The 25,944-nt window shown below is 36.1% G+C and overlaps 1 protein-coding gene across 2 annotated transcripts in view; it reads right to left on the bottom strand.

Annotated features, from left to right (window-relative positions):
- The window catches only part of LOC306849442 (dedicator of cytokinesis protein 8-like), a 48,602-nt gene that overhangs the window by 11,585 nt on the left and 11,073 nt on the right, over nt 1-25,944 (bottom strand). For both annotated transcript variants that reach the window (XM_079384465.1, XM_079384466.1), the window contains 33 exons: nt 24,252-24,427; nt 23,792-23,863; nt 23,540-23,648; nt 21,729-21,941; nt 21,506-21,591; nt 21,259-21,325; nt 20,133-20,282; nt 19,102-19,182; nt 18,542-18,698; nt 18,312-18,436; nt 17,131-17,221; nt 16,805-16,967; nt 15,815-15,932; nt 14,510-14,580; nt 14,276-14,420; nt 13,482-13,583; nt 13,214-13,309; nt 11,616-11,850; nt 11,290-11,454; nt 10,965-11,137; nt 8,309-8,398; nt 8,127-8,222; nt 7,846-7,995; nt 7,573-7,686; nt 6,558-6,713; nt 6,312-6,448; nt 6,050-6,213; nt 5,721-5,872; nt 4,892-5,074; nt 4,599-4,725; nt 687-774; nt 431-527; nt 210-344 (listed from right to left, as the gene is read on the bottom strand). In XM_079384465.1, coding sequence (XP_079240591.1) covers nt 210-344; nt 431-527; nt 687-774; nt 4,599-4,725; nt 4,892-5,074; nt 5,721-5,872; nt 6,050-6,213; nt 6,312-6,448; nt 6,558-6,713; nt 7,573-7,686; nt 7,846-7,995; nt 8,127-8,222; nt 8,309-8,398; nt 10,965-11,137; nt 11,290-11,454; nt 11,616-11,850; nt 13,214-13,309; nt 13,482-13,583; nt 14,276-14,420; nt 14,510-14,580; nt 15,815-15,932; nt 16,805-16,967; nt 17,131-17,221; nt 18,312-18,436; nt 18,542-18,698; nt 19,102-19,182; nt 20,133-20,282; nt 21,259-21,325; nt 21,506-21,591; nt 21,729-21,941; nt 23,540-23,648; nt 23,792-23,863; nt 24,252-24,427 — 4,284 coding nt within the window. The remainder of the gene's footprint in view (nt 1-209; nt 345-430; nt 528-686; nt 775-4,598; nt 4,726-4,891; nt 5,075-5,720; nt 5,873-6,049; nt 6,214-6,311; nt 6,449-6,557; nt 6,714-7,572; nt 7,687-7,845; nt 7,996-8,126; nt 8,223-8,308; nt 8,399-10,964; nt 11,138-11,289; nt 11,455-11,615; nt 11,851-13,213; nt 13,310-13,481; nt 13,584-14,275; nt 14,421-14,509; nt 14,581-15,814; nt 15,933-16,804; nt 16,968-17,130; nt 17,222-18,311; nt 18,437-18,541; nt 18,699-19,101; nt 19,183-20,132; nt 20,283-21,258; nt 21,326-21,505; nt 21,592-21,728; nt 21,942-23,539; nt 23,649-23,791; nt 23,864-24,251; nt 24,428-25,944) is intronic.

The raw sequence follows: 25,944 nt of genomic DNA, 5'->3' as shown, positions 1-25,944 counted from the left end.
TAATATGTTTTTTTCTGACAGAATCCAATTATGAACAGACATTAACTATGTAGACAACCAAACCCGTTGTAGCCTAAAGCTAAAGATTTAGAATGAGTTACACTAAAATAAACCATAATAAATGCTGTTAAATGGTTATAAATAAAAACAAATTCAATTTCAGCACATTTTTGTGAAACGAATATACACAGCACACAAAAGGTCAGTACCTTAACTATGAGAGCCCGTAGGGTGCTGAAACAGTGTGACAGGAAGGTGGTGCTCTGATTACAGGTGAGAGAGTGCAGCAGAACTTTCAACACTCCGCCAACCACATTATCCTTACAGTCCGCCAGAGGAACTGCCTGGAAGTAGAACACAAAGCAAAAGCATTATTTCATACTAAAATTTGGAAATATTTTTTATTTCCACTATAAGAGTTCTCTGTTACCTGTACGATCATCTCTAGCAGGTCCAGGACTATGAGGTTGGTCTCAGTTGCCAGGTTACCACTGATTATGGCCTCCTGATCCAGCTCTGCTTTGGATCTGAGGAAACAACAAGACATTAAGCAAAACAAAACAAAAAAAACTACTTAATTTGAGCTGTAGATTAGGGCCGTGGAGAACTAGAACCAGCTATAAATGAGAAGTGCCACAGGTTAAATGGATGTGAACCGTGAAATGATGGTACTATTTTACGCTCACTTGTCCTGCCTGTCGTTTGTCTGGCGCCACTGTGTAAGGTCTTTCCTCCAGCGTAGGTTCTCTCTCTGACCCAGCGTCCGGTCGTTACCTTGCACAACACACAGCCAACACACCAAGACGGGACATATTTAGAAAATATCTAAACAAAGGAAGTCTGCGGACTGTAAACATGTAAAATTAGACAGCATTTTACGAGAAATTTAAAATAATTTTAGTGCATTGTGGAAAACAAATAATATATTATTCATTGTGCCAACAGTAACTATCCCCTCAACAGTTAAAGGAATAGATATGTCATAATTTATTCATCCGTATGTGGTTTCAAAAACCTGTATTATTTACTCCATTTTGTACTGAAAAAAAGGTAACTTGTTTTAAATATCCTGTAACATATAATGTGCCAAAATGCCACCATAATAGTATTGTCTCCCTTGCCCAGATTGGCAGTAAAAAACCAACTAAATAAATACCACCTTTCCTCACATAATGTTATCATGAGGCTTTAAAAAAAATAGAGATAAATTTAAAGATATATATACATAAATAAATAGCCAATGACAATTCATCCCTTAAAATCCCTTTAAAGCTGGTCACCTTATAAAAACTCACAAGTAAAATAACATAGAACAAATTCTCTCTCTCTCATATATCTATCTATCTATCTATCTATCTCTCTCCAAGGCTCGAATTGAGGGGGGGATGGCATCCCCTTGGTGGAAAAAAATTACAAAGCATCCCCTCTGGTTTATTCATTTTGAGTATTATGTCAAACTTATGCACCTAAAATGTTAAAATTCTCTACTTATGATCATTTACGAACTGAAAAACAGCGACTGGCCAATCAGAACTTGGTAGGCTACTGTAAGCTGAACAAGCTGCGCACAAGCAGCAGCGATTTCATCATTTTTCGCTCAAAATGGTTCAAGCGCAACTTTTGAAGTTCTTTTAAAAGAAGAAAATGAATTTTCCTTGATTAGAATTTAAAGACCTTCTCCTGACATAATGTATGTGTGACTGTGAGGGACTAGGGATGGCTCAATACCATAATTTTGGCTTCGGTCCGATAGCAGAATGTAATACCTCGGTATCGATACTAAATCGATACCATAGGTGACAAATAACCAGCCTCAAAAGATAAGTGAATTAAAACAATTTTATTAATAATAATAAAAACAGATTCATATCTTAATACCTTTGTATCAAACTAACAAAAAACCTACAGGTAACATACTGTAGGTTACATTTTGATGTTGGAGAAAGAAAAAAAAAATAGGAAGTAATAAGATGAAAATATATCCAAATCTTCTGATCTTTTCAGTGCAAGCAAAATGTCTCGATGTAACAAAAAAAACTACCGGGAACATAAGTTACATTTTGACTGAGTTTGAAGGAAAAAAAAGTAAATACAACAACTGAAGTTGCGCAATTAATGCAACAAATATTGCTTTATTGTAAAGTGTTATTCTAACAGTCAAAATAATATTAAAAATCACGTTATCATTTCTCTCTCTCTCTCATCTCGTTCGCAGATACAAACGGGGTAAATAATGTTTTATGTTTTGATTAAAAGATAGTTAACATTAAACGTCAGCGAAACCCTAAGAAGTCACAACATTTTTTTACAACATTATAACGTTATGTATAAGGCAGTGGTTATTAAAGTTCTGCATTTCTGTTTTGAGCTGCACGCGCTGAAGATGACCAGTAGAATTAAGTTTTTGATAGCAGGTGTTTAATCAGTGGGATTTAACTCATTATTTATATCATAGCCTATAGAATACACTGTTATCTATACAACATATAGATATAGACAAAATATTACGACTTATAGGCTATCTGCACAAAATACACCGAATGCACGTCATGAACGTGTTTGCGCGGCTCTGAATAAACTCCTTTACGCAACAACGTGCAGAAACACGGCAGCTAAACTCTAAAACTTCACAGCGTTTTATTATAGTACTGTTCTCATAATGTTATGTATATGACAGTCCCAGTCATAGTTATTAATATTCTCCATTCATTGTTTTTTGTCCTGATCGCGCTGCGCGAGCTGAGGACGTAATCACCATTCCTCAATAAAGCGCTTTACCGCAGGGCAACTCAACCAAATGCATCATATACGAGATAAATAATACACGATATATAAACCGGATGAAATGTTTTGAAATTGGTAAGTTGTACCCTACCTGATCGAAAAAATCCTGTCTTTTACTCTGCTTAACAAATGCTAAATTTGAGTCTTGTTAAAGATTTAAATCCCTGCCGCCAAGATGCTCCTCTGCCTGACAGGGATTATGGAAAGTGAAACTTAAATCTATAGGGGTGGTTGGATTTATTCACACGTTAAAATATTTATTTGAAGCTTCTTTCTTTTCAGATTCTTATTTACAGCATTATTTTAATAGGCAGTATATTAACTTATTGGGAGAAAACTGGTAGTTTTATGTGAAATCAAAGATTTGAGCACCCCCATATTTCCAAAATGGCATGATCATAACACCTCTGCGAATATTCGACTGTGAGATTGGGAGTCGAATCAGGCTCCTCCTACCAAAGCATGGAATCGTTGACTATTCGGGGTCAATATATATATATATATATATATATATATATATATATATATATTAGGGGTCATTGATTGGTTTTTACTGCTTAACCCACTCTCTCCAAACATTCTGCTGCTCACAAAACAAAAATACAATAAAATGTTTTGTGAGCAGCGGAACTTTTGGCAAGAGTGTAATACTAGAAATAATACCAAATAAAGAGAAATATTAAATTGTATAAACATTATAAACACTATAAACATAGCTATACGCCTACGTTAGTTCCTCTCTCTCCAGAACAAATCATTTAAATATAACAGTATTCAGAACAGAACAAGAATGAAAAATATATATATATAAAGCTAAAGAAATCAAAACAAAGCAAAACAAAGTACCAGGCGTTGGCTCAAGTAGCTCATTCAGCACAAATCTAAATGTTTCCATATTTGCAATGTATTTGAATGTTAAACTATTATTTATTATGTAGACTAGACTTTGTACTTCACGCGAGTTCGTACAACGACGAAAAAATGATCATCCTCTTCACATGAGCTATTTGGTTGACTGTATTTTATTTTGATCAGGAGCAGACTGCAATGTCAAGTTTGAATTGCTAGAATATATGGTGTGTGTGTGTGTGTGTGTGTGTGTGCACGCCCGTGGTGCCGGCGTGATCGAACAGCTGAATGCATTATTTTTTGTCATACAGATAAGAGTAATACATCATTTAAAACCGCTCAATAAAAACGGAAGATTTGTGCTTTTGTAAAATAAAGCAAACAAACGGGATGCGCATTCTTTCATCTCGGTTTCCTTTCCGTGAACTTGTTTGCGGAGCGCCACACCTCACATCTGTTTTAAATCTGTTAATTATAAGATATATACAGCATATATTTATACTTATCATATACAGACTATGATTGTATTTTATTTATGAAAACAATTTTTAATTTTTTAATGTAATTTACATATAAATTTTCCTTAAATCATCCTGGCGATTAATTTTTGACCCAAGGTTTGAAAACTTGTGCCCTAGGCTGTAGTTAGGTCTATGATGAAACTTGTGAACAATGCTCTATAGTTGTGGCATTACTGATTAGTGACGTCATTGAATGTTCCGGGAAAACTGAAGTTGTATTGTGAGTGTCGGTCATCCGGAAAGTATTCATTTACAAATTAAGCACGGTTTTAAAATAAATAAATATAAATATATATATATATCTCCATTGTATTCCATGGAAGAAAGAAAGTCTCGCAGTTTGGCACGACATGAAAGTGAGTAAATGATGAAATCATTTCTATTTTCAGGTGAACTATTCCTTTAAAGGCTAAGATAGGAAGTAAAACATGAGATGCAGCTCACCTCCCACCCTTTTCATCATTTGTCCTCTGGCTCCGATTCCTCCCAGCAGAGCCTCCTCCAGACGCGCCTTAGCCTGCTGAGACTTCTGCAGGGCCTGTGTGCTCACCTTATCCGAACTCTGCTTCCCCTACACACACACACACACACACACACACACATAATACACCGCATGAAAATGTTCTAATGACATCCAGAAGATGTCTTCCTGTCCAAATCAAAGTGCATCCTGTCACTGTGACTAAGCACTTCTTGAAGTTCACTGAGTGATGCTGCAGTGACTGATGTGTTTTTACCCTGTACTCAAAGCAGGAGATGCAGATAGCGAGGAGCTCCAACAGACGGCTCAGCTGAGATGAAGGCATGTCCACAGTCCAGCGCTGGATCAGATTCTGATCTGCGTTCTTGATAATCCACAGGAAACACATGAGCAGATTGCGACTGGTCTCTGCTGTCAACATGTTGGTTGTTTTCCCCGTCTGGACAAAAAGACATTGTCAAAGAATAGTCAAATGAGAATTACTGTTTCTTTAGAATATGTCAGATGAACAGACAAATATCCATACATATTACAAGGCTCTCTGGAATACCTGATTATGATTGGTCAATTACGGTCAAATATATTGTATGCTAAACTCTATAACCTCATATCACTCCCAGTGTTCTTGTTAACAGAAACTGAAACTATTAAATTATTAAATTACTTTCCTTAATTGAATTAAAGTGGAAATTAACCTAAAAAACCTAAAATTATTTTTTCATTCAGTAGCTAAGGTAAAATTTCTTATTTTTCTTAAAGTACTAAAACTATAACTGAAATCCAAATAATTTTAAGCTACATACAAATATAAAAAAACGAATAAAAATGACAAAAGCACCAAAAATGACCATTTAAATAGAAATTAAACTGAAAACTCATTATTTAAAATAAAATTTATATTATAATAGCATATAAACAACAATACTAAAATAACACTGACCACTCCAAAGACTTTCTTATACAGTAAAATTATTTAAATATTTAGTGTTTATTTATTTTGCATGGCAATTATGTTATTAATTATTTTACTATAATATAATATATAATGCATTTAAAAAATTATGTTATTTAAAAACTATTCATACCACAGAGGCCATAGAGACCAGTGCATTTCTTGCTAAAGTGTTGAAAGGATTTCCAGCGATTGCCATTGCAACAGATTGATTGATGGGGGTGATGCTGTCAGGGTCTTCCTCAGGCCCACCGGATTTGCCTTTACCACCACGCGAGTCAGATACTGTGAAGACAACATATACTCACTCACACATTTAATCCACAGATCTGAAAAGCACGATCCATTTCAAACTACCATCACGCACCACCAGAGAACCATAATCCAGCACTTTGGCCCACTGGCTAAAAGCAACTATCAAGTCAAACTGAAATTAACAACATGAATTGTGTAAGGCAGTACCTGTGAAGTCAAGGTAATTGATAGAGTCAATAATGATGCCCACTAGAGGGAGGTAGAGAGCAGCAATCTTAGCCTTGACCTCTGGCCTCGAGCAGCGCTGGTCCAGATCGTGAGCGCACAATAAGCTGTATGTGGCATTGATGGCCTTTTGTTGTACTCGCCCCCTGTGTACACACACATTAATTAATAACATTTGGTAAACGCACTCTTGAAAAAAAATAAAAACTAAACCCTTTAGTGGAACACATTAAATGTGACTGACCCCTCTGACTCTATGTCCAGTGCAGTGCTGAGTTCGGTCAGCAGCAGTCCGGTCAAGTAATGCCGCTGCTTAAAGTCTTGTGACAGATCAAACATGGCTGCGATCTTATGGTCCAGAAAACTGCACGAGCTGGAGGTCTGGTAACAGAGACAAAGGTTTTATCTGAATACTCATTGTTTCCAAATACTGTGAGTGTTAGGCGAGGCATAACAGACACAACACAGCAGATGATGTTTCTTCACTGACCTGTGAGGAGGTGGAGGGTGACGGGGAAGCGGGGGCAGAAGCAGGGCTGCTGAAGAACAGGCTCAGGTTGAGGTAGTGCTCATGACTGCACAGGACCCTCAAAAACTCCAACCTCATACTGATCAAAGTCGACATGTTCATACCCTTTGCTGCCATCTGAGACAGAGAGAGAGAGAGAGGATTTAATAATATATTTAGTTCTGCCTGAGCCAAGGTGCAGTCGTTTACGCACGTTCTTAATATGGCACTCATGCAGGTGGTGCAATGCAAGATTTAGTCTTATCCTGTTCACTATATATCTATTTATTATAAATGAATGAATAGAATATATCTAGTTAGTTAAATATTAATAGTAAAAATATTAATAAGTGGTGCGAGCAAGGTGATGCAGGTTTTCTTTTTTTAAATAAATTAATACTTTTATTCAGCAAGGATGTGTTAAATGAATAAAAAGTTATAGTAAAAAAGTATCACAGCTCCCAAAAAATATTAAGCAGCACAGTGTCAACACTGACAACAAATCAGCATATTGGAATGATTTCTGAAGGATCATGTGACACTGAAAACTGGAGTAATGATGCTGAAAATTCAGCACTGCGTCACAAATAAATTATATTTTAAAGTATAGCAAGTCTAGCAATGTGATCATACACCCCCCCCCCCCCCCCTCACCCCCACCAACTTTGTTTAATTGGTGTGCAGCTCTGGAGGGGACCCCAGTCATATCTCAATACAAGAATATCATAAGAGATATTCATGGTCATAGAATAATTGTTAGGCCACCTCATTTTGTGCAAATACCTATTAAATTTTCTAAAAATGAAATATATTGTTTTATTTATTAATTTATTTAATCCAAATCGATTTTCTGCATTCACACTAAAATATTACTGTGCCTTACTTCATGCCTGAAAGGTTCATGCAGGACAAGCTTGTGATGTTCACTGAACCGATTAGTTGTGAATGATTTCTTTCTATTAAGATAATCATTAGTAAATGAGAAAAGCTGCAGTACCTGGTTGCAGTAATTCTTCACCAGCTGAAACACAAAGCCTCGGTCCATCAGAGACATCAGGTCATACAGGAAGAAAGCCAGGCTGATGTTAACCTTCTCTGCCTGTTCCAGCTCCTGAAGACAAATAATCACACACATCTCGTCTCATTAGCACTGACAAATAACATTCCTCCAGAAGATCTAACCTCTTTTTTGTCTCATGTGCTCCATGTTTACAGTGTTACCAAACAGTTCTTGGATTAGATTATGATCTGTTCAGATGGATTCAGTCACCTTTTGTTGTTTTACTAAAATGTTTCCTATCTCAGCAGTCACCACGTTGACAATCGTGGTGATGTCATCTTTGAAACGATCTGAAAACCGATTCCTACGAGAGACTGTCTTCTTATCCAGCTGAGACACATGCTGGGTCATGCTCTTCACCTGGAGTGTGTACGTATGGACAATGAGAATAATAACAATAATAAAAAAAACAACAACTCAAACATCTTATATGTGAAATTTCAAGTTGGTTTTCTCAGCAACATGTTTATATTCAATCACAACCATCTTACAAGAAGTTCAAAGAAGAACCAGGCGTATTTGTAGACGTTCTCTCTGCAGACTCCAGTGCTGACCACCATCTGAAGAGCCAGCTCCTCATGGAACAACTACAAAGACAGATGGATTTGCTTATTAAGAAACACAACCTCTGCTGAAATGACAGACATCTTGGGTAATGAAGTGGCAAGTCAACCTTTCTGTTTGTGGGCCGTGTGCTTAAGCTTTGTGAAGTATTGGAGACGTTTCCAGCTGTTGAAATGCGACTGCCAGGCAGATTTAAACCCTGGTGGAAACCAAAAATTTGGGAACAATAAGAAAAATGCCAACTGAGTGTACATGTGCATGTAAAAAAAGACTTCACCATTCCAAACTGAACTAGGAATACTTTTTTAAAAATTTAATTTTAATTTAAGGAATTGTTGTTGTTAACTAAAAATCTTTAATAAATCTGTAATAAAATTAGGGGTGACCCCGAATAGTCGAGGATTCCATGCTTCGGTAGGAGGAGCCTGATTCGACTCCCAATCTCACAGTCGAATATTCACAGAGGTGTTACGATCATGCCATTTTGACTGGTGGTGACTATTATTATAGGGGCCCACGTCACGAAAGCTTATAATTTGCACGTGTTTTTAAGCCTTGCCAATTTAAACATTCAAAATAGTTTAAAGCATTTAAACACAAGACGCGGAAAAGCTGAACTGAGTACTATCGCCGTGTTCGGTGCACACGCAGAGAGCAACACCGAACCGAGCTCTCCTTCGCCACCTGCTGCACCTGAACGAATATATACAAAGTCGCAGTTTAAACATGCAAAAGAGCCCAATTCAGCACCCACGCACGGTGTTCTGTGAGCACAGGGCGCACGAAGAGAGACGCGTCTCAAAGCGCTTATAAACACCGAATTTGCCTCTTCTACAAATTTATGTCTTGAAGAGTATCCTCGAATAAACTGTCGGTTATGTCTTAAGTGAAAGTAAACAGTGGAGAGAAAAAAAATCGGATATCATTATAATGGTTGCATTGTTTCTTAAAGTGACCGCGCCTAATTTACTAGCTCCTGTCGGTGTCCATTCTATCAAAGTTATCTGACATTATCAAGATGAATTTGTTCTGACACAGTTTAACTCTGAGTTCTTGACATTTTATTACAATTTTCTAAACTATAGCAAATAAACTGATAATGTGAGAAATGTTGAAGGTGTCTGAATAAATTTTGGTTTGACTGTAGCCTATATAACATTTTTACAGTAAAGACTATGCAGTGCTATTTTACATTTGATTATTCGGTTTCTGTACCTGGACACCTACAAACTTGAAAAAACTAATACATTGTGTAAACAGCACAAATAAATAATTAGAACGAGCTTCACTTTCCATAATCCGTGACCGACAGAGGAGCATCTTGGCAGCAGGGATTTAAAACTTTAACAAGACTCGAACTGACACAGGAGTGAAAGACTGGATTTTTTTCGATCGAGTAGGGTACAAGTGATTTCAAAACATTTCAGCCGGTTTTTATATGTTGTGTATTATATATTATTTATCTCGTATAGGATGCATTTGGTAGAGTTACGCTGCAGTAAAATGCTTCATTGTAGTACTACGCTGATTATCTCTTCAGCGCGAGCAGTACAAACAACAATGCATAATATTAATAACTATAACTGAGACTGTCATATACATAACATTATTATGAGAACACTATTATAATAAAACGTTGTTGCGTGAAGAACACATCCACAAAAGGAGTTCATTCAGAACCGCGCAGACACGTTCATCGGGGCATTTTGTGCAGATAAGTCCTAATATTAACGTTATGTTGTATAAATAACGAACATTATTCTATATGAGATAAATGATGAGTTAAATCCCATTGATTAAAAACCTGCTATCAAATGCTTCACTCTACTGGTCATCTTCAGCACGTGCAGCACAAAACCGAAATGCAGAACATTAATAACCACTGTCATATACATAACGTTATAATGACGTTTTTCACTATTGTAAAAAATTACTATTTTAATCAAAACATAAAACATTATTGTTGTATCTGAAAAAGTATGATATTGCATTTGTGTATTCATTAATTCCTGAATTAAGCTGAAATAAAAAATGGAAAAACTGCAAACGGAAATAAAATAATTGTAAGATGAAGTACAAAAATTACTGTAAAAAAAACAAAAAAAAAAACATTTAGAAAAAACTAAAAATGACTAAATTAATAAATACTATAAACAAACAAAAAACTCAATTACCCTTTTATATATGCAAAATATTAAAAGATTTATGAATTATACATAGAAATTAAATACCAATTTCAGTATATTAATATAATAGCAGTAAGATGAACGTAATTCTGACTCTGCTGAATCCGAAGTACTGCCTAAACTGTCACTGCTACGCTGTAATAAAAGTTATTCTTCATCAAGATCTTCGACGTCCATCATTTTTTCTTACAAAATGAAATACCAATTTGAGTATATTAATTATAATATGATATAATTCTTAAATATTTAATAAATGAAATGGAATGATAGGAAGAGGGTGGTGATGGCTCAGTGGATAAGACGCATGCCTTTGGTGTGAGAGACCCGGGTTCGAATCCACTGTGAGACACCAATGTGTCCCTGAGCAAGACACTTAACCCCTAGTTGCTCCAGAGGCGTGCGGCCTCTGACATATATAGCAATTGTAAGTCGCTTTGGATAAAAGCGTCAGCTAAATGAATAAATGTAAATGTAGGAAGAGGAATTCAGTGAAATTTTGTTTCAACATTCTTTGGCCAATTTTAATTCCAGCTCATGAATTTTGTCCAGTATAATGATGTTGCATTTGTGTACCTGTACCTTTCCTAAAATGTTATTGACCTCTGCGTCCTCTGGGCTCTGCGGTGCTGGTATATCAGGATTGCTGCTGGAACGAATGCGTGATTGAAGCAGCATGAAGCCGACCGTGGTGGCCGTGGTGCGAGTCAGAGTGCTGTATCGGCTCTCTTGGTGAGCCATCAGACCTCCTGTGCCTGGTGAACATAAGCCTCAGCTCAGTGACAGACAACAACAGAGTAAGCCCCAAAGCCAATAAAAACTCTGTTCCACACAAAAAATGGATTGTTTTGGATTGGCGAAGAATTACATCATTGGTGGTCAAGATGATGTCACAGGCCTACTGTACCTGTGGTGTGGATTTCATGTTGTGTGTCTGGCAAGCGGAACACAAAGTACAGGTATGTTGCTAGGAGACAGTTCCTGCCCTGATGGTCCTTTGCCAACTCCTGACTGTTGTGAAGACTGTTGACAACCGACACCACTGACTCAAATGCAATCTGGGCCAGATTTGCTGCACAAAACCAGATTAAAACTCTGTAAAGCCAGCTGACAATCCTGAACATGCACACTCGCCTACACAGTATGCAAACATCAGTACAGCAAATGTTTTTTGTCTTTCCAGTGTGTGTTATAAAAAAACTAAAACTCTTCCTATCTGTCTTCCTATCCTACCAGTCTGCCCAGCGATGACCATGGGCTGCATGATGAGACGGAAGAGCTTGTCGAGGACCTGATGGAGAAACAGCACCAGCGGCTCCAGGCCGGAGGACGACAGCGAGATGATGCTGAGCTTCAGCTCGTGCTCAAACATGTTTTCAGAAATCTTCTCATCTCCCACTCGGATAGGGAATATGGTCTTGCCCTCCAGGGCGTGACAAAGAGTAAAGAAACGTTCCAGGTGACTGTCCTGTGATTGAATAAAAAGATTTGGGAACAACAGCCATTTCGTTAAATGAATGCTTCTGAAATATATGTTCACTGCATAATATTAGTAAAAATGTTTGAAATGTCACCTATAGAAACTGGTATTTAATTTACCTTATAATAGGTTTCTGATCATATAATATAATAAAAGAAGAAAAGAAAATACTATATACATGTCACATTCAAATTAAAAAGAAAGTACTATATACATATATTTCTTAATATTTATACAAATATTTTTACATTTGATTAATAATTTCAATACTTTATATGTAATAATAAATTAGTTTTTCTATTTTCAGTTTTTATTTTAATTTTAGCTTTTGACAACTTTGAGCTTTTGATAATTTTGTGCTTTTGATTAGTTTTTTTTATATTTATACCCCCGGTTTCTCAAACCTAGTCCTAGACTAAAATGCAAATCTGAGCGGTTTCAACTGAAAGAAACTTGCACTGACTGATCTTAAAACATGTCACGTGCCTTTGTTTTGTCTTCAAATGCACACCAGTAATGCTTTTTTCTAAGGCATGTTTATAAAAAATACTTAAATGTCCTAATTGAACTATGGCCTAATCCTGGTTTAGGCTAAACCCCGTCTATGAAACTGGGCCATTATAATTTAGTACTTAAGCTTCAGTAATATCTAAATAATAATATCATATAATATAAAAGGTATTAAGTAAATAATAAAAAAATAAAATACTATATCCATACACCATCTTAATTACAAAATAAAAGTACTATATACATACTTTTATTAATATTTATACAAATATTTATATTTTATTAATACTTTCAATACTTTGTATTTAATAATACATTTATTATTTTAGTTTTCTATTTCACATTCTATTTTCAGTTTTTATTTTAATTTTAGCTTTTGACAACTTTTTGAGCTTTTGATAATTTTGTGCTTTTGATTAGTTTTTTTATTTGTTTATTTATTACTTAAATTCAGTCATTTCAAAATTTCGTTTTTCCATCTAATAATTCAGTACATTCTTCTTTCTGTCATTTTCTGTGGGGTTGGTCAACTTCATTCAAATGAGCATATTTCACAAATATTAGCATATTAGTTAACACTAGTTAATATTTTAACACTTAATACTTAAAATCCTGCTGAAAAGAACAGCTTTGACTAGACTCAGTCTGGTTTTTATTGGTCTGGAGCTGGTTTAGCTTATGGCCAACCAGCATAGTCTCTCACGTGGAACTGATTGACCATGCAGTCTTGCAAGTTAACCTAGTTAAGAAGTGATGCTGGAAGCTTCAGCACACCAGCATTCAAAAAACAACAACAGCTGGTCTTTCCAGCTGGGAAGTGAGTTCTGAGAGTGTTTTACACCTGTGTTTGGACTGAGGACACAGCTTGAAGCTCAAGGTTGAACAGTCCCTTATGATTCTCCAACCACTTAACAGGAGGCACCTGAGCTGGCAGTTTCTGAAGGCATATAAAAAGACCCAAAGTTACAGAACATACACTTTTTAAACAAATGAATACACAAAGCCACATAAGAATCATTGAATGTGTGCCCAAATGAGACATCAATGCAAGGTTCTGAAATGAAATGATTGGCATCCAAAAAAGGCAGATGTGAAATGGTTGACTGTACCTCTGGGGAATGCAGGGAATAGTTCACAGGAAGTTTGTCCAGAACGATTGGCAGACACTGCTGCCCAGTCTGCAGCCTGTCATTGTTCAGCATGGGCAACCACTGCAGAGAAGGAAGTGAAGTCATGACACTCATTTCTGTGGCGACAATGTTAACATTGCTGGAACCTTGGTTCGACCTTCCACCACCGTTATAATCTGACTCCTCTCTCTCCTTCCTTCCTCACAGAGAGGCAGAAAGGCGCTATATAAACTTATTATTAATATTATTATTACTTACAGTTATGTCTCAGCTTGTTTGTGTAGACATCACTGAAACTCTCTCTAGTGGATGTACGATTTTTATTTCTCTTATGTTCACCAAGGATGCATTTATTTGATCATAAATACAGTAACAACTGTAACTGTTTTCTATTTGAATATATTTTAAAAAGTAATTCATTCCTGTGATGGCAAAGCTGAATTTTCACCAGCATTACTCCAGTCTTCAGTGTCACAAGAAATCATTCTAATATGCTGATTTGGTGCTCAAGAAACATTTCTTTTTATAATTGTTGAGAACAGTTGTGCTGCTTAATATTTTTGTGGACACTGATACATTTGATACAAGATTCAAAAGAACAGCATTTATTTGAAATATTTTGTAATATTATGAAAGTCTTAACTGTCACTTTACATCATTTTATGGCATCCTTGCTCTATGAAAGTATTAATTTCTTTAAAAAAAACTGATCCCAAACGTTCGAACTGCACTGTATACAAACACACACATACACAATCTGTACAGTCACTCACTGAATATCCAATGAGAGTCTCCAAACTTCCAGTCTGGTTCTGTTTCTGCTGGCAGCTGATATGGTAAAAGGTGAACAGTAAGTGATGTTTCTCTGTTAAACGGGCTGGAAGATGGATCTTTATCTCGTCATAGAAATCAGGAGACCTGTGGAGGAGATGGAAAGATCTCAAACCACCCTTACAATTTTGCTTGATATATTGATCACTAAAATCGTTGTAAGAGAGCATGATTACCTGTTGTGGTATGTGACTGGAGTGTAGACCTCTTGAAGAAGCTCAGGGCCGCTTGATTTTCCAAAGATTACCTTTTTTTTGGACAGTGCAGAGAGGTCAATATTTGCTTAAGGGCAAAAATAAATAAAATGAGAACATTTTTAAAACTACTCTACAGTAATTACACACACAATTTTGAAATTCTGTCTTATGATTTTGTTATACAGACAAATGTAATTTGTGATTTAATGGTGTGTCACTTAAAGTGTAAGTTTTATATACACCGTATATCTCTTTTTCGTATGTCATTTATTCACAATGAACTTGAAATCATACAATACAGTTACTATTGTTATATTAATAATAATCATAATTTCACATTATTATTATATATTATGTGACCCTGGACCACAAAACTTAAAGGGATATTTCACCCAAAAATGAAAATTCTGTCATTTACTCACCCTCAAGTAGTTCCGAATATCTTCAGAATATCTTCCTTTGTGTTCAGCAGAACAAACACATTCATACAGGTTTGGAACTACTTGAGGGTGAGTATATGATGGCATTTTCATTTTTGGGTGAGCTATCCCTATAAGCCGCTGGGGTATATTTGTAGCAATAGCCAAAAATACACTGTATGGGTCAAAATGATAGATTTATTTTATGCCAAAAATCATTAGGATATTAAGATCATGTTCCATGAAGATATTTTGTAAATTTCCTACAATAAATATATCTAAACTTAATTTTTGATTAGTAATATGCATTGCTAAGGACTTCATTCGGGCAACTTTAAAGGTTTTTTTCTTCAATATTTCGATTTTTTTTGCACCCTCAGATTCCAGATTTTCAAATAGTTGTATCTCGGCCAAATACATCAATGGAAAGCTTATTTATTCAGCTTTCAGATATATAAATTTCAATTTTGAAAAATTGACCCTTATGACTGGTTTTGTGGTGCAGGGTCACACATAGTTTGCATAAAATCGTTAAATCATAGTTTCTTTAAAGCTTTGTAAGCATACTGCACAGGGGTAGAATGACAATAATTGAAATTGAATATAAAATGTATACGTTTACAAAGATTTAAAATATTTTTCTTTTTGAACCACTTAAGTCTGCTTTTAATTTATGCTTATTTTTTGGAATCCAGCGAACATGATTTCTATGATATTTCTATTATATTATCATGTTATAAAACAATATTTATCATCATTATTATTATTGTTTTTGTTGTTGATGTTGTGGTGACTATTAGAATATAAATGTAATGGTAATACATTTGACATATACAAGTAAATATGAATATGGTTTTTCACTCACAGGCATGGCACAGCTAGGATCCTCACCACTCATGAACTGGATTTTAACCGTAATGTTTCTGGCTGAAGTCAAACGGTTAGTAAGATTCAACCTCAGAGGATACACATACAACAGGTTCCTGTAACACGAATAACAAAAGAAAATAAACTCTAAAAATGTTATTTGCAGACAAAATAATGAATCCTTTTGAAAACAACAATTGGGTGTAAAGACATTAAGGTAGTGGCCACTAGATGGCGCACACCGCTTACAATCCAACACTGACAACAAGGAAGAAACTAGTTGCATGTTTCATAAAGTCTGTCATAAATATGGGAAGTTGCTTCTGTTTTTCATGGCTTACTTCCATATAGTAGTTGTTTAAATGCAAATGTATCCTAGAATTAGTCAAATAAATTGAGCAATTCTACTTCTTCCATAATATATAACCACACTCCTATCCCTCTGATCACAAAGTGTTTTTAGGTAAAGCAAGTTTCTTATTTTAGGCTTGATTTGTGAGACCTGATTGCTTGATACCTGGCAACATTGTCCTGCACGCAGTTTTTCCATCTATTTGTGTTCATAGTAAATGAGTGAATCATATCAGCCACAGTTCTGCACTCCAAATTCTGACAAACCTTTGTACTCAGAACTCACAGATTAATCACTGCATCCCATTTCTGCTAGATCTCAGCCTGACAAATCATGCATGTGTGTGTGTGTGTGTGGTTTATGAGGATACAAATTTGTATAATGGCATGGGTATGACGTAGGTATTACAACCTGAAGGTGATTTATGAGGCTTTATTCAAAAGGCTTATAAATCATTCAGAATGAGTTTTTTTCTGATAAACTAAAAATGCACAGTTTCCTGTAAGGGGTACACGGTTTAGGTGTAGGATGATAGAAAACACCGTTTGTTCAGTATAAAAACCATTACGCCTCTGGAGAGTCCCCGAAAACCAGAAAAACCAACATGTGTGTGTGTGAGAGAAAGAGAGGGATTACCGATATATATTGTGAGGCACATAGACTTCACTGGAAGGGAACTCCAGTACTTCTTTAACCGCCCGTGGATTTTTCTCAGAAACTGGCTTCACTGGAATCAGTTCTGGGGACAGACACCCAGGAACCGTCTCTGGCACTGGAGACACTTCCAGTCTCAGAAAACCTTTCAGACAACACATACATAAATGGTGCAAGATGAGTTACATGCCAAAGTCTGATCCTTATAAATGTTTTTTTTTTATTACAAGATCACTGCTGTTAGCTCATACACATAAGAGTTTTTTTCTGTGGACAAACTGGACTGTACAGTTAGAACAACTCCTCACCAGGTATGATCTTAACACGTCGCTGACTGGACGACCTCTTGATGTCCGCCAGGAACTTGAACAGGTCCTCGTCACTCAAACGCTCTCCTTCCTGCCAGCACACACAATAAATGGTCAGCTCAATTCAAAAAAGAATTTTTCTCAAGTCAAATGTGTTTGGAAGATTTTATGGAGAACAGCAGAATAATTCTTCAGTTTAGAGGAAGAGTATTGTAAGAATGCAGTGTGATATTAGAGCAAGCTGAAGAACGCAGGCACCAGTTAATCTGGAGAATGTGAAGAATGGAATGATGTACTCAAGGTGACCAACTAAAATTCTAATCATTTATTTCTTTTTTTTTTTACAACAATTTATTTTTCACAGCGCTAATTCAATGAGTTTGGATTTTTTTGGCACAGAAAAGCACTGTTCTGAAATATAAGTTGTAAACAAAACAAAAAAATCATTCCATTGAGCTAATTTACTTTCTTAAAACATGTTCCTGGTCTTTTTGTGAAAAAATCATCTGTGCACATTATTTAAAAACAACAACAAAACACCAAATGTTTTCTCATGTAAATGACTTCCTATGCATCTGTCATGTTAGATGACATCATCAAGCCCTCTTATTTTTCAGCTCCTCCTCTTCAACCACCTGTAACCTAGAAACCATGCCCACCTACTGTACAACACAGTCCAAGTCTAGGGTCAGTAAGATTTTTTTTTTAAAGAAATTAATACTTTTATTCAGCAAGGATGTATTGATCAAAAGTAAAAACTATTTTTATAGATTTCTATTTCAAATAAATGTGCTTTTGAATTTTCTGTTAAATCAAAGAAAAATGTTTTCACAATAATATTTAGCAGCACAACTGTTTTCTACACAAAAATAAAAAAATATTTCTTGAGCATCAAATCAGCATATTATAATTATTTCTGAATGATCATGTGACATAGAAGACTGGACTTATGTCTGCTAAAAATTCAGCTTTGCCATCACAGGAATAAATATATTTAAAAATACATTACACTGAAAACATTTAAAAAGTTAAGATATTTTACAATATTACTGGTTTTACTTTAAAAAAACATTACAAAATCTTACTGACCCCAGTCCTCTGAATGAACCTCTGTACATAAACAAAAATCAAATCCCATCTGCATTTTTCTCTTGAATATTCTCTAATTCTGCAAACAATACCTGCTTGATGAATGTGCACATGGTAAGAGCTGGTTTGAAGCCAGAGAGGATATAGTTGTCCTCCATCATGCTGAATCTGTCAGAGTTACGTCTGGGCAATCCCTTCTTTTCCAGACTACTCCTGCCTGTGCCAAAATCAAGATTGTACACAATTATGGATATAACAATTTTTTTAGCGAGTGATACGTTGTATTAACTGACCAATGGTGTTCATCTATTCAGTATTTTACCATTGATACTGTCTGTGTCACTTGTGTCTCGCTCCAGGGTGGAGTTGATAGCACTCATGATGTTGACCGTTGCAAAAGCGAATGGCATCCTGTAGCGGCCCAGTCTTTGACAAAACCCCTCCGCCTGATTCTTCAGCTTCTCCAGCTTGTCTCTGTTCTGATGTACAAAGGAGATTCATAAAGTGGTTTTATTAATGACAATATTTCTCATTAGAGAAATAATGCAGAATTGAAATTCATTTGAGAAAGAATTGATTGAATTATGCACACTTTATGGCCACATGTGGACACTCATAACCAACTCATATGTGCTCGCTTGAATTCAGAATAATTAATCTACTCTTCTGGCAAAGCTTTCCACTAGACATTGGCACATAGATGCAGGGTTGAAGTTCCCCACCAGACTCTGTGAATGATTTCTTTATTGACCGTACTTTTGTTTGCAGGGGTATTGTCACAGCCCATGCCAAAATCTGATAATGAGCAGGGGGTGTCAACATACTGTTGGCCATGTTGTGTACATAAACAACTTGAGAGAAAGAGAAGCGTTTAGTGGTTACCTTAGTAGTGTCACTCTCCTTCAGTACCATGTATGGTTCAGCACAATCCCCAATCTCTCCCTGCTGAAGAACCTTCTCAATCTACACGTTCAACACAAACACACTATTAGTAACATTGTTACTCAACATTCATCATCATCATCTCCATTATAATTTCCACTATCACAAGGAATAATTACTATTAATATTAGTGTCAGAAAGATTGTTTTTTTTAATAAAGGAAATGGTTTATTGAGCACCAAAGCAACATATTAGAATGATTTCTGACAGATCATGTGGCACTGAAAACTGGAGTAATAGCCACTGAAAATTGAGCAGTCACAAATAAATCAGGGGGGGGGGGGATTAAAATAGAAAACAGTTATTTTAAATCGTAATAATATTTCACAATATTACTGTTTTACTGTAAAAAAAAAAAAAAGAAGGCAAATGGTGAGCATAAAAGATTTTTCAAAAACAAAAATTTTACTGACTTAAGTTTTAAGTTATAGTGTACATAAAATGTATAAAATTTACTCAAACTTCACTGAAAATAAAGGAGATTCAGTCACACTTTATGCAAAGGTCCAATTGTCGCTATTAACAAACCTTTAACTATGACTTTTGCCTCAGTAAACTCCTAGTTTGCTGCCTATTAATAAGGTAGTTGATAAGTTTAGGGGTTAGTTGATAAGTTTAGGGGTTGGGTAGGATTAGGGATGTAGAACATGGTCACACAGAATATGTACTTTATAAGTACTAATAAACAGCCGATATGTTAATAATAGGCATACTACTAAGCAACTAGTTAATAGTGAGAATTGGTCCCTATACTAAGGTGAAAATTATATACTAAGGTACTGAAACTTTTTATTATTAATTGACAAAGTCTCAAAATGGCCAATTACCTGTAGATTAATCAGCCTGACCTATATATTGGTTTATCAATTGTTTCTAATATACATTTAAAACCAAGAGGATAGTCATTTCAAGATAAAATTTATGTATTTTAATCATTTTTAGGTATACAGTCCCTATTAGATTAACACTACCTTAATGACCAGATAGATATCTGGAGAAGGGTAGGAGATTGAGAAAACTGCAGATCTGGCCAAAGTGGAAGGGTCAGTGTTGGGAGTGTGAGCCCGCAGGAAACCCTTTGTCTGATCCGAGTTCATGTCAAAGTGGAAGTTCTCTGAAATCTGAAGGAAAAAATACCGTGATTAGCATGGATAACATAAAACAACCAGCCTGCTAAGGGTTTTATCATATTGTTCAAGAAACAGAAGGGAAATTGTGGTGCATGAAGAACAAAAATACATGAACCAGCTGTTTGTCAGTGAACCAATCATAATGGAAAGACACCTCAAAAAGATCAACATTAGCACAGTTTCCCACTAAATTACCACTGAATCTCACTCAATCTGACAAAACCCATCTTCAAGCCTTACTTGGGCATATCAGAAATCCTACATTATGTTTTTCTCTCTTAACATTGTGAAATGGGTAATTCCTCCTATCAAAAACACTCTCTTCACCAAGAAATGGAAAAAAAACCTTGCTGCATAAAGTCCCTATTTAGCATGAATCATCTGGTCTGTCTCTTGCATTAACCTTCTTCAGTAAAAGCTAAAGCGGATTAATGTAATACTTCAGGATATTCCTCCCAAATATATCTGCTGTCTGTCCATTTAATATGGAAATACACACAGCTTGCATTAAAACTCGCTGATTCCTTAAGATCCATGACTGTCAGTCCAAGAAGTTCTTAAATTTGTGGTTAAGACAAGCTGTGGTTCATGTTTACTGGTTTTATAGACTTTGGTCTAAACCGTTCAGACTGAATTTTGTGACCCATTTCTACTTCTTTGTAATTAAATTGTTGTTTTAGAGGTCTACACACACAAATTAAAAATAGATGTTGATTTAACCTCTGACAAAACAATGTTTATGGCTGTGGATAATGAAAAGTCTCTCATTAGTCTCTCTAGCTCTGTTCAGACTGAAGTGGAGGAATGTGGGAGGACTAACAGGAAGAACACTGACAGGAAGAATATTTATTAATTATGTCGCCCCAGCTTAAGCAAATGTATTTAAGCAGAAGGGTCAAAATACAAAAATTATACCACATATTTGAGATATTTTTCATAGCTTTTAAGATAAGCATCAGAAACTGACCTTCTTCTTCTCCTTCAGGTCATAGAGGGCCATGGTTGCAAAGAGGGGCTCGATTTCAATCTCAAATCTGTAGAAGGAAGAACAATATTTCAAAACCAAATACAACTCTAAACCAACATTTTATGCCTATGCTATGAAGACCATTTCAACCTCAAAGTATAAAATGTAACAGGTCATTTAAAATAATATATCAGAACAATCATTCAGAGAGCATGACCAATAACAGTGGATGGTAAGAAAGTATTACTTGATGGTCTGGCATCGCACTAGTATCCTCTGCCCAAAGTGCTCCTTGGGACAGTCGGGAATGGGCCGAATCGCTACTGCATCCTCCTGCACGCAGTCAAGGGCATTGAAGAAAATATTTAACTTCTAACTGAATCCTTGTGTTCACAAAAATGAATCGCTAAAGGACATTCTGTAAAGAACACTGTTTAACAGTATTTAAAGTAAGTAAGGCAAGGCTGCACCTCATCAATAGGTAGGTAGAGGCCAAAGAGCTCGCCGTAGCGCTTGCTATTTCTGGCCTCCTGGTTGAAACGATCCAGCTCCTCCGGGCTGCTGAAGCGCAAGAGGCTCTCCACACGACGGTCCGGCTGCAGGGCCCGTAAGTTGAAGTCTGAGCATGTGAGGGTGGTCCGAGTTGTATCACCACATAGTGCTGGCAGGGATAGTGATTTTTCCTGAGGGATCGGAGAGAACATATTACATTACATATTACATAAATAGGACTTTTTGATACCATGGTTTTCAGACTGGAGCCTCAGTTTATAATTATATTTATAAAAATGTATAAATATATACATTTATAAAAGAAAAGAAAAAAGGTTAAATTTATAATTAATCAAAAATAAGGACTGTTCACATTTATCAAATTAAAAGGTATACCTACAAAATAAAATAAAACAGTGAAAAGAAAACATTTGATAGATGTTTTAAAAATTATTTAATACTTGTTTGTTTTGGGGGTTCACACAGTATTCGGATATATGTGGAAGTCCTTGGCTTAAAAAAAATGTGAAAAATATACCCATACACAAAGTACAAGCTAAAAGTGATGGTTCAGGTTAAATTCATTAATTCATTTTCATTAAAAGTTGCACATGAATAAACTGTTTTCCAATCTTATGTCTGTTGTGATCACTGACTGAATCTTCAAAGCCTCCTTAACTTCATTCGCTGCTCTAATTAACATGTAATCATGTGGCAGAAGAGTGAATGAAGTTAAGGAGGCATTTCCAGCTCAGTGAGCATTCACAAAAGACATTAGATTGGAAAGTAGTTCATTTCATATGCTTTTGTTTTTCATTTTACTTTCATCTTACTATGCCTTTTATGATTTGACTGAACTGGCAATGCCTGCTTAACTTCATTCACTCCTTTGCCACATAACTACATGTGAAATAGAGCAGAGGAGCTCTGTACAGTTCTGAGACTAATGCTTTTTTCCAGGAAGACCATAAGAGATGGATGAATTCTCAAAACCCTAGGAGAGATTTCTGTTAATCGCCAAATAAGAACCATATTATGCACAGGCTCTGATAGTGGGAATCATGCAGGGTTCCCATGATACATTGCGTTTAGCCTGTGGGATAGACCTTCCCGTACCATTTGTATTCTTAATCTACTTGCTTAGAGACACACATCACAGAAGAGAGCTGGCTAGCGGGAACTTTGGTACTCCTCTGGATTGCTAATAACCCCTGCAGTGAATGCGGAGGCCCTTAAAGGATCCAAAACTAAAGGAGGATCTTGGTGTTCCAGCAGACTCTCAATCTAAACTCATGAAAAATACATGGAGTGAAACAAATCTTTGTGGTTTGGATAATTAAATCTTGGCAAAGCTGCACTAGGACGGAAGTAGTCGGGACAGAATGAATATTCATGCCTCATTACGTCCCTGGACTCTGACAAACGGGTGGGATGGAGCCAAGATGGTGGTCATGGAGACAAATAGAAAAGAAAAATACCTGGGAGAAAGATTCTGCTTATTTTCTTTATTTCAAATGTTTACTTCTTATTAAGAGGAAATGAATATGTTTTGTTAGTGTCTTATGGCAGGGAATGAGCACACATAATGGAATGGGTGGTGACACACTTCATAGGCTTTAATATAATAATAATAATTACAAACAAAAAAGAGGAATATAAGTGTCCGTGGGGTTGGGTGGCGGCCTTGAGTGACACTAATATCAATGTGAACAAAAATCCCAATTTGCTGCTTTGTTGTTGTAAAATGGCATCTGTATAAAAGAGGAAAGGTTTTATAAACTGTGCTTACTACTTGCTCCTGTTTGTCAGGCTCAACGTCCGACTCAAATGTCTGTCTCTGTAAGACTCTGTTAGCATCTGTCCTCTCGGTGTACGCAATCCATCCATAACCCTGAGATCTGTAAATGAGAAACACAACAGCATTATAGTATCTGTGTGTCTGGTGTCATTTCTTTGAGTTATGTTTTTTGAATATTTAAGCTGAATATTTAAAACTCAGCCCTGAGGAGGGACAGGAAATGAATGAATTCTGGGAATTTACCTTCTGCTAACCATCAGCCAGGGCTGCGTGTAACTCTGAACACAATCCCTCACATGAGGATCCAGCTCCACTCTGGAGACACAAACACACACGTAATAAAAATAAATAAATACAATAAACCAATTAAACAAACTATCATCATTACTAATGAAACCAATCATTTATAAACACCATGCTATTGCCATTATTTTTTTGAATCTAAATGGTTGCAAACAATATAAATTGACTTTGATCAAATAAGTAAACAGGTTATGTTCTGTAGAGATACACAAATGCCACCTTTTATTGGTCGAGCCAATAATTAAAAATGCTAAATTAAAGATATAATCCAATTTCAACTCTAAATCTAGTAAACTGCCTACCTACACTGCATTACAATCACAACACAACTGCTCAAGTCAGCACAAAGATATTTTTTAGTTGACCTTCTCAACCCCAACAGGGAGCATCCAGCACTTACCCTTCCTCAGGGACAGAGGGGCGGATGGTCCTGCATTCCCTCTCCACCAGCTCGACCTCCAGGTCATCGTCTGGAAACTCCCCCAGCTCCTGCATGAGCTCGGCATCTCCACTGCGCAGCTGTGACATCAGGAACTCATCCAGGTCCACCGGCTCAACCGCTTCATATGACTGAGGCTATAAAGATGACCAGGACTTACAATCATAAAATCAGCTCTTTGATGGTATGGACACACCAGTTATTATGAAAACTCCCCGGTTACACTCTTAAAAATAATGGTTTCAAAGATGCCATAGAACATTGGTCTCAAACACAATTCCTGGAGGGCCACAGCTCTGCACAGTTTAGCTCCAACTCTAATCAAACACACCTGATCCAAATAATCAAGCTCTTCAGGATTACTAGAAACTTCCAAGCAGGTGTGATTTGGAGCTGGTTGGAGCTAAATTCCGCAGAGCTGTGGCCCTCCAGGAATTGAGTTTGAGACCACTGCCATAGAAGAACCATTTGGTGTTTCCCAGAAAACCTTTAGTGCACAGTTTTTCTTAGTGCAAAAAAAATCTAAAGAATCTTTCTCTACAATAAAGAACGTATTGTAGAATGGAAATGCTCCATGGATGTTAAAGGTCCTTCATAAAACCATAGACGCTAATAAAGAACCTTTATTTTAGGAGTAAATAGACATAAAAGTGTCTGCAAGACATGACCTGGTCCATTTAAGACATAATCCATGTCATCATAATAATATGAAACGGTAGTGTAAATTATGAGAATATACTTTATTCAACAGCCTCTATAACATCAAAACTAGTCTATATATAATGTAAGCAAAAAAGTTGCAATTAGTTCGAGCAAACAGAGGCCAGAAACCATCATAAAATACAAATATATCACTACTGTATTTTTTATCGACACTAAAGCATTCAATCCAATTCAACATTTGTTGTGTATCAAAGAAGACATGCTTTTAATCTCGCTCTATACCAACTAACGAAATGCCTAAAATAAAAACACACACAGAGAGAACTAGAATGCTCTATGACCCCCATAAAACAATGAAACAAAGAGGGAGGCTGGTAGGAAGCAATAAATCATTTTACAGCTGATGACATGTTCAGACCATAGCAGTAAAAAATGCATTGCCTACGGTTGTATTCCTCTTTTAGTAAAGTTAGTGGAACAGAGCATGTTTTGTCGTGACTTGAGGCAGACAGCTCCAGACCTGCTGAAGATAATCAACATAACTGCTGCAGTGCTTTGGGAGGCTGTGATCTCTTGAGAGGTTTCACAGAGATGCATTAATCAGAAGGCTATTGGGCATAAAAATTAAAGCATCAAACTAATGGTAGCCTGTGGAAAGAGACCAAAGCATGTCAAATAAAGGATTTAATAGTGTAACTTTATGATAACCCTAGCTGGTTATGTAACATCTTTCAAACATTTTTTTTTTTTTTTTTTTTTTCACACTTAAGGTTTAGTGAAGGCTTATCTCTTGCAAGGTGTTGTATAACAATATTACCAGTATTACTGAAACATGCCCTTATAACACAAGGACTTATACAGTGGGGCAAATAAGTATTTGATACACTGCCGATTTTTCAAGTTTTCCCACTTAAAAAGAATAGAGAGATCTGTAATTTTCATCGTAGGTACACCTCAACTGTGAGAGACAATATTTTTTAAAAATCCAGAA

This window comes from Barbus barbus (genome assembly GCF_936440315.1).
Source record: "Barbus barbus genome assembly, chromosome: 29".
NCBI classification, from domain to species: Eukaryota; Metazoa; Chordata; class Actinopteri; order Cypriniformes; family Cyprinidae; genus Barbus; species Barbus barbus.
The sequence above is the reverse complement of the archived record's forward strand: the minus strand, read 5'-3'. Positions and strand labels throughout refer to the sequence as shown.